The 15,703-nt window shown below is 38.5% G+C and overlaps 1 protein-coding gene across 19 annotated transcripts in view; it reads right to left on the reverse strand.

The window, feature by feature from the left end:
* Window positions 1–246: 246 nt before the first annotated feature.
* The window catches only part of TMEM62 (transmembrane protein 62), a 79,801-nt gene continuing 64,344 nt past the window's right edge, over window positions 247–15,703 (reverse strand). For 14 of the 19 annotated variants that reach the window (XM_070238372.1, XM_023619015.2, XM_070238356.1 and 11 more), the window contains 5 exons: window positions 10,760–10,873; window positions 8,743–8,827; window positions 5,908–6,012; window positions 3,467–3,585; window positions 247–1,098 (listed from right to left, as the gene is read on the reverse strand). In XM_070238372.1, coding sequence (XP_070094473.1) covers window positions 772–1,098; window positions 3,467–3,585; window positions 5,908–6,012; window positions 8,743–8,827; window positions 10,760–10,873 — 750 coding nt within the window. In that variant the 3' untranslated portion in view covers window positions 247–771. The remainder of the gene's footprint in view (window positions 1,099–3,466; window positions 3,586–5,907; window positions 6,013–8,742; window positions 8,828–10,759; window positions 10,874–15,703) is intronic. The other 5 variants (XM_023619003.2, XM_070238351.1, XM_070238403.1 and 2 more) reach the window with 1 other exon arrangement.

Here is a 15,703-nt window from a genome sequence, read left to right on the forward strand (position 1 = left end):
GCCTCAGAGCCCCGGCCACGCCTCCTTCTGCCGCAGAGGCCCGGCCACGCCCTCTCCCGCCCCAGAGCCCCGGCCACACCTCCTTCCGCCGCAGAGGCCCGGCCACGCCTCCTCCCTCCCTAGAGCCCCGGCCACGCCCTCTCCCGCCCCAGAGCCCCGGCCACACCTCCTTCCGCCGCAGAGGCCCGGTCACGCCTCCTCCCGTCCTCCGATGCAGGGCGACATAAGTAAAGGAACTTGTCCGAGTTCTTTCTTATTCATCATTCATTTATTTGATTAGTTGAAAACACCCTCACTAAGGAAGCAGAGAGCCCATAACACTGCGGGGAAAGAGGACTGGGACCTAATATCTCAAGGGTAGTTAGGGTCGAGCCCAAGTTCTCCCTGGTTCTCGGCCCCTAAAGGTGGCACCCTTGACGGCTGCTAAGTTCCAACACTGTGCTAGGTACTTTACATGAGGTAATCCTAAAACACACTGGGCCTCAGATACTCCCATACACAGACCCAGTCCCTGCCCTGTGGATCTCCTAGATTAGGGCTTTCCCTTCAGAAACATAAATCAACCCTTTGCCTTCTTGGGGAAGGAAGGAATCATAGCATTATTTAGACTTTTCTGCAGTCCACTGTGCAGAAATCAGTAGTAGGTAATCCCCCCAATTCCCAGGCGTCCAAGGAGCAGCAGCTTCCTGAAGCTTGCCCACCAACACTGGCCTTTCACTTGCTGCTGGGGCAGAGGCCTGGGCTCCGGAGGCGGCTGGCGAGACCCGGCCTTCAGGAGCTCAAGTGACTTTTTAACTGCACTATGAAGACTCCAAGTTCGGTGGAGTTCAGTGTCCACACACAACGAATGAGAAGAGGTGTCAGCAGTGTCAACCAGGTCCGCAAAGGGGAGAATAAAAAAGCTAAAGTGCCATATGTCATATGAAGAAAGTAACAGGAACACATCTGCCAGATGTACAGCAGCAACATCAGTAGGTGAACAGGTATGATTTTCAAGTATCTTCCTTGATGGAGGTGAGACCTGAAGTTGTGACCAAAGCACCGCTGCAGCAAGCTCCAACACAGGTAAGCCATCAAGGGGATGTTAAAAAACACCAGCTGGAAAGAGGAGCACAACAGAACCACTCACTTACTAGCAAGCCCTTAAGCGTGTGGGTCTCACTAATACATCATTGGTGGCTCCTAAGAATATGTTGCTTTCTCTCTTGAGGGTTAACTCTGATTCTCTGAGCTTCAATCACACTTGCATATAATACTCACAACAGTTGACCTGTAGTTAGTTGTGTATTTGCCTGTATCTTTCTGTTCATCTTAAAGGCAGGTATCATTTCACTTATGTTGAAGCCCTCAATAATGTCTAAGGTGGAAATGAACTGAACATGTGTGTGTGTGAATATATATATATTTGTATTTTTTGGCAGAGCGAGGAAGGGACTTAGGTGTCAATATTTTTTTATCTCTGTTTTTTTTATTTGAAATAGCCTGATGAATGCTAGCATATAAATTAGAAGAGTTAAGTTATAATCCAAGTTTAGCTGCTGTATGATTCATTCATTCATTCACTAAATAATTAGTGAACACCCATTATGTGTCAGGCACTGTGCTAGGCTCTAAGCTAGGAACACACTGGTGAACAAGTCAGAAAAGATGCATCATAGAGCTTACATTCCAACAGGGAGAGGAGAAACAAAAAAATAGACAAAAAAAACAAAAAAGATAATTACAGATTGTGATAAATACAACAAAGTAAATAACTAGGTCATGAGAGGGTAACAGGAATGAGTAGGTGAAAGGAAGTACAATTCAGGCAGGAGAAACAAATGAAAAACGATCTTGACCTCTTTAAGGCCAATGGGCCTGGAACAGGATGAGCCAGGTGGAAAGTGGGGCAGTCAGCAGGACCCAGATCATGTTACTGCTCTGCTTAAAGGGTTTTAAGCTGAGAGGTAAGTGAGCTGATTAAGGTTTTAAAAGGACCACAGTGGATGCTCTGTGTTGAACTGGCAGTAGAGAGGCAAGAGCAGCAGTGGGAAGACCAGTTAGGGGGTTACTGCAGGAGTCCAGGCAAGAAATAATTATGGCTTAGACTAGGGTGGTGGTAACAGAGATGGAGAGAAGTGGTGGATTCAAGATATGTGCTGGAGGTAGCTCAAACAAGGAACTACTTGCTGATGAACTAGACATAGGGTATGAGCAATGGGGAAGAACTGAGGATACATCCTGGAGAAACTAAGAGAATGGTGGAGCCATTTATTGAAATTGGAAAGAAGTGGGGGAGGAACAGGTTTGAGGGTAGACATTAAAGGCCTTATTAGAGACAGAATATTAAGTTGAGATGACTTTTAGATACCTAAGGGGAGATGTGAAATGGCAGTTGGATATATAGGCACTTGAAATGCAGAGAAGAGGTCTAGGTCAGAGATATAGATTTGGGAGTCATGGGCCTACCTGACACATAAAACCCATTATTAGTGTACTTTTATTAAAATATGAATGTAAACCCACCTTTTGGTAAGGATCAGGTTTTACTTGATATAAGACTGCTCCACACACAGGGAGAACCGGCCTCCATCTACATAATGGAAAACTGAACTGAACCCAGGACCTACTCACATATAAAATGCTGCTGTACAGAGAATGTTCTGGCTTCTAGTCAGTGTTTGCTAGGCAGAGGTCTTCCCTAATTTGTCTGTATCTAATCTTGCTGATCACGTTTTACTGTCCTATTACGAGGCTGTGAACTCATTTTGAACAATGTTTTTGGATTTCTTCCAAAGCTTCATATCATTACTTCAGATTTTGGTCCTTTTGCCCCATTAGGTGAGTAAAATAAATAAATTGTTAGGTAAATAGTTTTCAGACCTATTTATAGAGATTTGCTACGGGTCAGAGTTTTTTTGTTTGTGTTTGCTTGTCTTAAAGGAATCTTAATCCAAATGTAAACCTAACGTATGAGTGTTTCCCAAACAAATGCACTGCTAAGATATCGCTAGAAAGCCAGGTCTCCTTTCTGCCCAGGAGAGCTTCCAGTGGATAACTGACCCACTTTTCTTGTGTGTCTGTTTTTCCTTTCCTCCCTCTGAAACATTTTCCTTCTTCAGTATCATAATCAATTTTGGTTTACTCAGAAGTCTAGCATTTATTCTACCATTAGTCCCTTATTTCATTTTTTTCTCAATGAAAAAGCACAGTGAAACAAACAACAAAAACAAAAATCTCTTTCACCTCTTATAAACCCCGTCTGCCAAAACTGTATTTTAGATATTTACAAGAGAGTGGTGGAAGAAAGAGCTTCGGAAGCACTCTAAAAGGAAACAAAACACCTGATATTAAAGATTGCCCTGCCAGTAAATTAGGAAACATGATCCGTGGTGTTTAATTTGGGATTTTGGATTTAATTTGTAACTGTTATGCAATTAGTCCAACAAGGCCAAGATGTTCTTAAACTGCATTTCTGACTTCTTACCTGGAGAATTCCAACTATAAATGTTAGGCTGCCTTGTAGGAAATGTCCATCAACAAAGATCCCAAAGGAGAAGCAGCAACCCAATTTGCCCTTAGTGATTTCACCAACGAACCATGGTCCTGAAAAAGGCAATGGACGGGAAAGGAGAAGATTAAATAACTATGATTCTGACTACATACATCATGAGATGCATTTGTAGGAATAACAAAGAAATATTAAACTAGTCATCTATTAACATTTTATTCGCATAACTTTTCTTATTTGCTAATCTCTACGTTGCATGCGATGTCCTAGCTAACCAACTGTTTGCTCCTTTGCTCCATGCTTCTCTGGATTATAAAATCATCTGAGTACATGCTATACCTGGAATAGATTCCAGAAACAGATTGGAGTACATTCACAAATTTTAGAAGATTCTGTTGCAGTAATAACCTCAATATAATGCATTAACGTTTCCTTTAAGAAGCAAAGAGGTATTCCACAAAAGATAATTTTCCAGATAACTGATATTTATTCTTTTTTTTTTGAGGAAGATTAGCCCTGAGCTAACTGCTGCCAATCCTCCTCTTTTTTGCTGAGGAAGACTGGCCCTGAGCTAACAACCGTGCCCATCTTCCTCTACTTTATATGTGGGACGCCTACCACAGCATGGCTTGCCAAGCGGTGCCATGTCCACACCCGGGATCCAAACCGGCGAACCCCAGGCCGCTGAAGCGGAACATGCACACTTAACTGCTGTGCCACTGGGCCGGCCCCTGAGATTTACTCCTTTAAGCAATAAAACTTCAACCACTTTAATCTTTCTAAAATGTACTTCGTCTCTTTCTTATTAATAGTAATGAATGTATCTTGACCTTTTCTTGCTGACTCAGTCATCACTTTGTACGTCAACTATATACTCAGGGTTAACATGGTAACTTGCTTCTTTAATTTTTCATCTAAAATGCCAGAATGACTTTTCTCTCCTCCCTACTATTATTTACTACCCCTTCTCAGTGTGCCAGAATGACTTTTCTCTCCTCCCTACTATTATTTACTACCACTTCTCAGTGTGCAGGTTTCTGGAACTACTATATTGTCAAGAGTGATTAAGGGGCAGTCAGACATCCTTTTGCAAAATGCAAATACCAACATTGGCTGGTAAGAGTAGAATTCAGCTTTAAAAAGTCATAGATAGGGGCCAGCCTGGTGGCACAGCAGTTAAGTTCACGCACTCCACTTCAGCGGCCCGGGGTTCGTCAGTTCAGATCCCGGGTGTGAACTTATGCACCGTTTATCAAGCCATGCTGTGGCAGGCAACCCACATATAAAGTAAAGGAAGATGGGCATGGATGTCAGCTCAGGGCTAATCTTCCTCAAAAAAAAAAAAAAAGTCATAGGTAATTTTCTCAGACATATATTATATAAACTCCATTAGACGCATATTAGCCTACAAAACTATTTTTCCTTCAGGTTTCAACTTTTAAAAATGGAACAACTTCTGCCCTTTTAATGTTTCTTTTATAGCCAGGAACCAGATCACTTGCTTTGGCTTCTAGTGTAAGACTAGTGCCCAAAACAGCTTCAACCTATCTTCTAACAAGGAAACTGACCTCTGAGGAGGAATCTGCCATAGCTTGTTATATAGACTTGTGCAGTCTATTTCTTATTTAACTACTTTCTGTTCTCTGGTGGGAGTTACTAATGGGCAAAGAAAAGTCCAAAGGTGGAATAAAAGTGTAAGACAAAGACTAAGCAAGAAATAGGCTAATCTACTCCTAACTGACTCAGTCACTAAGGAACATTAGTAAATAGCTTTAAAGAGAGACTCAGTGCTTTCTGCTTCCATAAGTGGCTAAGTGTCTTTATAAGTATTGGGTATAATAATTAATGTAACAGAAGAGCTCAGATACACCTGAACTCATTGCTCATTTTGGTTTCTCCCTTTTTTAAGCTGAGTTTTTAGGAGCAACACATTAGTAAATATTCACTGAACTACATACCAGGCATTGTGCATAGAGGTGAACAATACAGACAAGACATCAATGGATATTCAAATAAGAGGAGAGATGATAAACAGAGAAGATAATTATAAATTCTGATAAAGTAATGAAGGAATAAGTGTGATGAAATAGAGGATAAAACTCTAAAGTAGTCAAAGAAGGCTGCTCTGAGGAGATGGATTTTAAGTTGAACTTCTACATTCTATTAGGTTTCTACACAAATACTAATTTTGTAATGGTCTTCTCAGCACCCTTAAATTAACTTGGTGTTGACTAAATGTCCTTTAAGCATGTTAGGAAATAACTTTATTTCCCAAGACCATGTCCCAGGAAATGACTTATGAAGGAGCCATGTGCTGTTTGTTATACGCTCAAGGGCCTAAATGACTCCGTTGTCACAATTCTCAATATATTCTTGGGCAGGATCCTCCACAATCTCAAGTGTCCTAATTCACTTACCAAGCACTGTATATAGGGTCAGCAACAACACAGAATAGTAGAAGATGTTTATTTTGCTCAAGACATGAAGGGAAAATGAAGTCAAATTTATAAATCCTGGAGGTCCTAAACAGAATAAATTTGAAAAATACAGTGAAGACATGCAAAGCTCAATTTCTTTATAACATTTTCTAGAAGACTTCTGTGGGCTGTCTACTATATATTCAGCAAATCTTTTGTTATGTGATAAACTCTACAGATGATACCACTTTAAATTCCCAAGATGGCAGGAAACCTGTTGAGCCAATTCACTTACAATTGTAGAGGGTAGGAAGTTCAAAGCAATGGTGTAGTTGGGAGACATGCACGCACGTGCATGCACACGCACACGCACACACACACACATATATGCATGTGTAAATGACTGAAAACAATAGAGCAATACCTGCCAGAGGACTATACTATTTCATCTTCGTGTAGGTTTGAAATATAGTGCTGTGCTCAAAGGTTAATCAAGTATTTATTTTCTATGGGATTTGTTATCCAAATCTACAAACTTCTAAAAGGCATATTAAAATATACCAAAGGCGTATCAAAGAAATACTGAAATTTCTCCAGTCTAATCTTAAGTATGAGCACCTGTCCAAATATTCCTTTCCCATGTGTGATATAGCTCTTAATTCACAACTATGCTCTTACTCCACTTGAAAGGGATTCCTAAAGCTCTCCAAATTAACAGCTCTAAAAATACAGTACCAAAAAGCCCAAGAAAATGGGCTTCGCACAGAGAAGCTCCATTCTGTGGCCAGAGACGAAAGTACGCAGATCCTCCACCCCAGCTGCTGCAGGCATGTATATGGCTGACAGTAGGCCAGTCAGCAGAAGACCATGATAGGAAGCGCAGTGCACACTGAGCAACACTAGAGGCAAAAACTCTTTAAAGGACAGGTCCCAGTGAAAGACAGCCTGATGTAAGTTAAATGGTACGTCCTTCCTAATAGGCCAGCATATCCATTTTATACTCAGAACATCGTTCAGCCTGCTGACAGTTAATTTCATCAAAGCCTGATACTGCATGACCTTCCTCACTTTGTATGTTACATCCTTGCTACTCAGTCCTCTCTCAGCTTCTTTCTTTTCTAGTCTGGTACTTCTCAAAGTATTAAGCTACATATCCCCCTATAATAATTATTATTTATTATAAATAAATAATCCTTTAGCCTTAGAGGCAGCTCTGCTTTAAACTTTAAGCAATGATTCTCTACTTTGGCTGAACATTAGAACAACCTGGGGGAACTTTTAGAAAATACTCATGCCCAGGTCTCACCCTCCAGAGATTGGGATTTAAATAGCCTGGGGGTGAGGGGGAGCTGAGGCAGCAACCCAGGTGATTCTCAGCAGCCAGGACTAAGAAATACTGCTTTAGACAGTGCCATGCTTCTCAGCCTGGACTGCACATTGGAATCATCTGGGGAGCTTTAAAAAATACTGATGCTTAGGTCCTACCTCTAGAGATTCTGATGTAATTGGTCTAGGGTGCTGTGTAGACACTGAAATTTAAAAGTTTCCCAGGGGTTTCTAAGGTATAGCCAAAGTTAAGAAGTGTTGTTTAAAGAAAAGAACTGACCTGGGGTCAGAAGACTTAGGTTTTGAGTCTTTCCTCTGTCTTTGATTAGCTATGAGACTTTGGACAACCTACATAACCTCCCTAGTCCTTAGTTTTCTAATCTTTAAAATGGGCACAATAATACCTACCTCACAGGATTGTTGTAAGGATTAAGTGAGATAATGTAGGTAAAAATATGTTGTAAATTTTAAATAACTACACAAAGATATTGGTATCCCCACATAATGAGACTGGGGCCCTCCCTCAAACATTTATTTATTTACATTATGTGCAGGAAAATATATGTGTATAATAATGCTCCTTGAACTTTTTCATAGAATTTTAAAATATATATATGTAAGAGGAAAACATTCAGTAGGCTTTGTACACTGCCTATTCAGTTAAACATTTTACTGTTTAATCATTACTACAGTACTCCACTCCCCCACAATCAGTCCCTAATCCCAGGGATTTCATCCAAGCCTAGAAGGGATAAGGAAAACTTAATTCAACAAGTATTTATTGTCTGTTATGCACAACCTCAGTGCTAGGTGCTATGGGAAACAGAAAAGAAGTAGAAAACAAGAGCTCCTATATTGAGGAACTTAATAGTCTCAGTGAGGAGAAAATGTATATACATTCGAAGTGGTTAAGAGAAGCAAAATGAATGGCTAATTAAGTATGGAATTAATAGTCAGAAAAGACTATAGGGATTCAGAGTAGTAAGAGCTCATTATGACCAGGAAGGGCTGGGGGAAATGGTACGGAAAAAGAGGGTTTGAGGTGAGCCTTAAAGGAGGCTAAGATTTAGACAAGTTTAGAAAAACAATTTAAATTAGAGGTGATAGCCTAGAAAAAAGCACAGAAGCAAGAATGAGCATAGTATGTGTAGAAAACAGTGAAAAATTAGGCTGAAATACAGGTAACTGGTTTAAGACATGGCTAGTGAGATAACACCAGACTGTGGAGGATCTTTAATGCCTGGCAGAGATGTTGGTCATTTTGAGCTATATGGAGATTCCTCTTTACCCCCATTTTGATTGAGCCTCATTTTATTGCCATGTAGCAGCAAAAATTGAATTCTTTTTTAAAGATGGAGTATTGTGGGAAAAGTATGATAGTTTGAAGGATGCACCTCACGGAGCTCAGCCAAAGACAATTTATATTGACATTTATCACTTGGTAATAGTGAGGACATTTATCATACTTTAAAGTGAAGTCTTCTAAGAATAAAAGGAACCATGACTAACCTTTATGCTCTGGATACCCTCGATGCCTAAAAGTAATGAGAATGGTGAGCTGGATCAGCACAATCATTACAAAAAGGACCCGAGCCTGCAGAGAAATAGATGGTAATGTGAAATAGATACACGGGTGCAGCTTCAGTTAAGGTTTTTTAAATGGCCCCATTAACAAAAAAGGAAATGACGCCATGAGTAGAAACCACTATATAAGAAAAATATATGGTCAAAGAGAATCAGACATCTGATCCACCAAAAAAGAAAATTATAAGTTGCCTCAGCATTACTCTTTCAGAATTTGGATACTTGGTCCAATGTTGAAACTAAGTAATTTTATACAGTTATAAAGTGATCAAATTAAAATATGCCACTTCCACTGTACCAGAAGTACAATTTGTTTTGTTTTGTTTAAAGTTGTATAAGAATTAAAAAAAACAACAACAGTACACAGTACACTGCAGCCTGAGTGAACAGAGACTGCATTTTCTTTTACTTGCTCCATCAAGAAATCATTCACTGGGAGATTAACTCACAGTAAAGAAACATGTCATCTACGTCCCTGTTTCCCAAAGTATCGTCCCCAAGTCATCATTGGAATCACCTTGAGCCTGTTAGGAATGCAGAATCTCAGGCCCCATCTCAGGCCCCATCTCAGCCCTGCTGCATCAGAATCTGCCTTTTACTAATACTCCCAGGTAATTCATAAGTACGTCAATGTTTCCCAAGCCTGATCTAAGTGACTATTAAAAAATCCCCAAAAGAAAAATAAATAAGTGACACAAAAACAATTTGTAAAAATAGGATACAAATGCCCATTAGTCATATTTTTAAAAAGCTCAATCACACAAGTAATAAAAGTAAATTAAAATAATAATCGATTCACATTTTGAGTCTGTGAGGCTCTACACTAAAGCTCTCTCTGGGAGGTGAAAGTAAAGGAGGATTAAATTTTCTTCTAATATGATAGTGCATATCTTTTGTATATTTTATGTTAATACAAAGGATAGGTAAGATCTAAGGGAAATAGAATATAAATTGCCACAGCTTTTCTGGAAGACAATTTGACAGTGTATATTAAAAACTGAAAGAAAAAAAAAATACCCCTTTATTCATTCAAGAAATACTTAGTGAGGGTTTTCTGTTAGGTATACCAAAGATCTCTGCCCTCATGGGGCTTATATTTTAATGAGGGAGGACAGACAAAAACAATATAATAAACAATAAATAATGTGTAATTATATAATAAATAAGTTAAGTAAATAGAATAGTGTGTCCACTCTTTAATGCACCAATTCACTTCTAGGAATTTATCTCAAAAAACTAATATATGCAAAAATTTAGTTGCAAGCAGTATTTATACAGTAGAGGGAAAATTAGAAACAAATGTCTAACAATAGGGAAGTGGTTAAATAAATTAAGGTGTACCTACAACAATATAATGCAGCCAATAAACATCATGATATAAAATAATACAAATTTATCTGAGAAAATAGTCAAAACAAATTCCTCAGTGGAAAAAAATCAGAGAACAAAAAAGAATGAAAAGTATATTATTACCATTTTATATTAAACTCATACACAAATGTATATGAGGGAAAAATACAGAGTATCATAAAGACAAATACAATGGTTATAATGGGTAGTGTGATAAAAGAATGATGTGGGGCTGATTTCACTCATCTATTTCTAAATTTTCCAAGTTTTCTCCATTAAGCATATATAATTTATGTAGGAAAAAATATTATCTTTAAAAGATCTTTAATCCAACTTAGCAGAGTGCCTGTAACTCCCTTAGTTATCCTGGTTTTATGGCATTAGAACCAGGTCCCGAAGCAGGTATTACTTGTTCATTTTCTCTGCTTCTTTCAATTCAAATCAACTTAAAAGCATTTTATTCTTCTAGACAAATAACTAAACTTTTAATTGTATAAAGTTCAGCTTTCTCATCACAGGATTATATTATTTATGACTTTGGACCTATCAAATCCAGTAAAAACACAAATAACATTTAGTTGAATTTACTCACCACGATGTAGTGGTCAGTAAGGAGAATAAATGATGCCAGGGGATCAAATCTGAGATGAATATCCTCTTGAAGAGAAAATACGTGCTGAACAGTCTTACTTCTTCCAGCAGAATCCTAGTTATAAGCACAGCAGAGAAGTACTTCTCATGCACGTTTCAATATGTATAATGTCCCAAGATTAAGCTTCCAACAACTTTTTTGTCAGTTATCTCTGAATAGCTAATTTTTTTCACTTACTTTTGATTCTTCCTATAAGCACTTAAAACAGAACTTCTTTTAAACCCTGTAATTCTAGATTTGAATTGGAAATACCAGCATGTACTCACAATATATTTTCTCTTAAAAAAAAAAATCGGAATTTCCCTATGTTCACTGAAAAGGCCTAGAAATAACAAACCCAATAGCAATGGGCTAGCTGGGATAGTGTCCAGATTGTCTCAAAATACCATTTCTCACTACAAGGAACTAGTGCTCTTTAGAGAAAAGGCTGATTCCAGTTCTTGAGTGAGAAATGCACAAGAACAGCTTGGAATATCTTGTCATATCAGAAAGGAAGGAAACTAACAAAGACTACAGGGATTGTATCAAAGAACTTAGTGGCCAACTTGCAGAGGCCCCACTAGCCAAAGATTAAACAATTTGAGCATCAAAAAGAATAAGTGCAATGGATTGAAACATATCAAATATGGTTTTTGTAAAACTTTGAATTCATAATGATACTAAAAATAAAAGACTCATTTGGTTACCTTTGACAAATGCTAGAAAAGCAACTCTTTATTCTGAAAATTGGTTTTAGAAAAGGGGAGGGTGGGGGGAGAATTACGAACTTATCCTGCCTTTCCTGTATGAACTCTATATCTGGGTACCAAATAGATGAGGGAAACTTTTCCTTTATAGCACTATTCTAATTATATTCCTATAGTAAGGAGTGGCAATTTAAATATCACCATTTTATATCTCTAATGCAATAATGGATCTAGGCAAAGATCACCAAGAGCTGCTAGAGACCCTCTGGTGAAAGCTGATAGGGTACTTCACAATGAACGCAGAGGGAAGCCAGCAGTGTACCGGAGCTAGCCTGATTGGCTCACAAAGTCCAAGTGTTAAATTTTCAGAAATTTTGTTGACGTTATGTTGGTAGCTTAAAACCAGCTACGGTAGGAATATTTATACTATAGAAATTGGTATAAATCAGGGAAATGCTACAAATCAGAGTCCCCCACTTCAAACTTGCCCCACGCTGGTTGTTAAATACCAGCACACCACTGGGTAAGGTTAACAATACTTGAATACAGTGATCAATCTTAACATGACTAAAAGGGAGAAAGCCAGATTTATAGGCTTCTGATAAAAGTATAAAACACCAAATGACATATTCTTGCCAAAAAACAAACAGACTCAAATCTGATCAAACCTCTAAATCTAACGACCAGTTACAGAAACTAGAGGGGGGAGAAACATGCTAAATGAAACCACATGTATATAAACAGCAAAAGTCCAGAATACGGAAAACTCCACAGGATAAAAGATTCAGTTTCCAAAGCAAATAAATTGCAAGGAAAAAGAAAAGGGAGGGGAGAAGGAACCTACAGATGAAGAGACTGAAGAGATAAATCAGCTAAATGCAATATTTGACCCTTGTTTGGATTCTGATCTGAACCAACCAAATGCAATATATCTACTGACATTAGATCTGACAGACTGGGAAAACTGAACACTAGCTGGATAGTTTGATAGTAAGGAATTACAGTTAATTTTTTAGTTATGATATGGTTACATTTTAAAAAATAGTCCTTATCAAAGTACCTCAACATAATAAAGACCATATATGACAAACCCACAGCCAACATCACACTCAATGGGGAAAAACTGAAAGCCATCCCTCTGAGAATAGGAATAAGACATGGGTGCCCACTTTCACCACTCTTATTCAACATAGTACTGGAGGTTTTGGTCAGAGCAATTAGGCAGGAAAAAGAAATAAAAGGAGTCCAAATAGGCAATGAAGAAGAGAAACTGTCACTGTTTGCAGATGACATGATTTTATATAGAGAAAATCCTAAAGAATCCATCGGAAAACTATTAGAAATAATCAACAACTACAGCAAAGTTGCAGGGTACAAAATCAACTTACAAAAATCAGTTGCATTTCTATACTCTGATAACAAACTAACAGAAAGAGAACTCAAGGGGCCAGCCCCGTGGCTGAGTGGTTAAGTTCGCGCGCTCTGCTTTGGTGGCCTGGGGTTTTGCCAGTTCAAATCCTGGCAAGGACATGGCACCACTCACCAGGCCATGCTGAGGTGGTGTCCCACATGCCACAACTAAGGGCCCACAACTAAAAATACACAACTATGTACTGGGGGGCTTTGGAGAGAAAAAGGAAAAAAATAAAATCTTTAGGAAAAAAAGAAAGAGAACTCAAGAATAAAATTCCATTTACAGTTGCAACAAAAAGAATAAAATATCTAGGAATAAATTTAACCAAAGAGGTGAAAGACCTATATGATGAAAACTACAAGACATTATTGAAGAAATCAATGATGACAAAAAGAAATGGAAAGAGATTCGATGCACATAGACTGGAAGAATAAATATAGTTAAAATGTCCATATTACCTAAAGCAATCTACAGATTCACTACAATCTCAATCAGAATCCCAGTGACATTCTTTACAGAAACAGAACAAAGAATCCTAAAATTCATACCGGCCACCAAAGACCCTGAATAGGTAAAGCAATCCTGAGAAACAAGAACAAAGCTGGAGGCATCACAATCCCTGAATTCAAAATATACTACAAAGCCATAGGAATCAAAACAGCATGGTACTGGCACAAAAACAGACACATAGATCAATGGAACAGAATCGAAACCCCAGAAATAAAACCACACATCTATAAGACAGCTAATCTTTGACAAAGGAGCTAAGAACATACAATGGAGAAAAGAAAGTCTCTTCAGTAAATGGTATTGGGAAAACTGGACAGCTACATGCAAAAGAATGAAAGTAGACCGTTATCTTTTGCCATACACAAAAATTAACTCAAAATGGATCAAAGACTTACAGGTAAGACCTGAAACCATAAAACTCCTAGAAGAAAATATAGGCAGTACACTTTTTGACAGCGGTCTTAAAACGATCTTTTTGAATACCATGTCTACTTGAACAAGGGAGACAAAAGAAAACATAAACAAGTGGGGCTTCATCAGATTAAAGAGCTTCTGCAAGGCAAAGGAAACCAGGAACAAAATGAAAAGACAACCCACCAACTGGGAGAAAATATTTACAAATCATATATTCAACAAGGGGTTAATCTCCAAAATATATAAAGAACTCACACAACTCAACAACAACAAAAAACCCAATCAAAAAATGGGCAGAAGGGGCCAGCCCTGTGGCCAAGTGGCTAAGTTCGCGTGCTCCACTTCGGCGGCCCAGGGTTTAGCCAGTTCAGATCCTGGGCGCGGACATGGCACTGCTCATCAGGCCATGCTAAGGCAGCATCCCACATGCCACAACTAGAAGGACCCACAACTAAAAATATACAACTATGTACCGCGGGGCTTTGGGGAGAAAAAGGAAAAAATAAAATCTTTAAAAAAAAAATGGGCAGAAGATATGAACAGACATTTTTCCAAAGAAGATATACAGATGGCCAATAAGCACATGAAAAGATGTTCAACATCACTAATCATCAGGGAAATGCAAATCAAAACTACACTAAGATATCACCTTACATCTGTTAGAATGGCTATAATCACCAAGACAAACAACTACAAATGTTGGAGAGGATGTGGAGAAAAGGGAACCCTCATACACTGCTGGTGGGAATGCAAACTGGTGCAGCCACCATGGAAAACAGTATGGAGATTTCTCAAAAAATTAAAAATAGAAATACCATAGGACCCAGCTATCCCACTACTGGGTATTTATCCAAAGAACTTGAAATCAGTAATTCAAAGAGACTTATGCACCCCTATGTTCACTGCAGCATTATTCTCTATAGCCAAGATGTGGAAGCAACCCAAGTGCCCATCAACTGATGATTGGATAAACAAGATGTGGAGTATATATATATATATATATATATATATATATATACACACACACACACACACACACACACACACACATACACAATGGAATACTACTCAGCCATAAAAAAAAGACAAAATCATCCCATTCACAACAACACGGATGGAACTTCAGGGTATTACCTTAAGCGAAAAAAGCCAGACAAAGATACACACTGTATGATTTCACTCATACGTGGAAGATAAACTAACACATGGACAAAGAGAACAGATTTAGTGGTTGTTAGAGAGGAAGGGGGTTGGGAGGTGGGCACACGGGGTGAAGGGGCACATTTATATGGTGACTGACAAATAATGTACAACTAAAATTTCACAATGTTATAAACTATTATGACCTCAATTAAAAAAATAGTCCTTATCTTTTAGTGATTCATACTGACATATTTACAGATGAAATGACATCACGGTGCAGGGAGGAGAGAAGTGGATGGGGTACAGATGAAACAAGATGAGTCTTGAGTTGATAACTGTGAAGATGGCTGATGGATACATGGGAATCCATTATGGTATTCTCTCTTCCATTTTTTAAAAAATTTCCCATCATTTTAAAGTAGAGATTTTCTTTAATTTTGAGATACAGAGATTTCTAGAGTCTTTAAATTGGCAAAGTAAGCAAAATAAGCTAAAGTACTGGTTCTCAAACTTTAGTGCACGCTGGAATCACCGGAAGGGACTGTTAAAACAGACTGCTGGGTCCCCTATCTCCAGAGTGTCTGATTCACAGGTTTGGGATGGAACCTGAGAATGTGCATTTCTAACAAGTTCCCATGTGATGTTGATGCTGCTAGTTCAGGAACCACACTGAGAATTGATCTAAAGGTCTAGTTGCTCCTAGGCTGCCAGGAACTT

The sequence above is a fragment of the Equus caballus genome, chromosome 1 (assembly GCF_041296265.1).
Source record: "Equus caballus isolate H_3958 breed thoroughbred chromosome 1, TB-T2T, whole genome shotgun sequence".
Taxonomy (NCBI): Eukaryota; Metazoa; Chordata; class Mammalia; order Perissodactyla; family Equidae; genus Equus; species Equus caballus.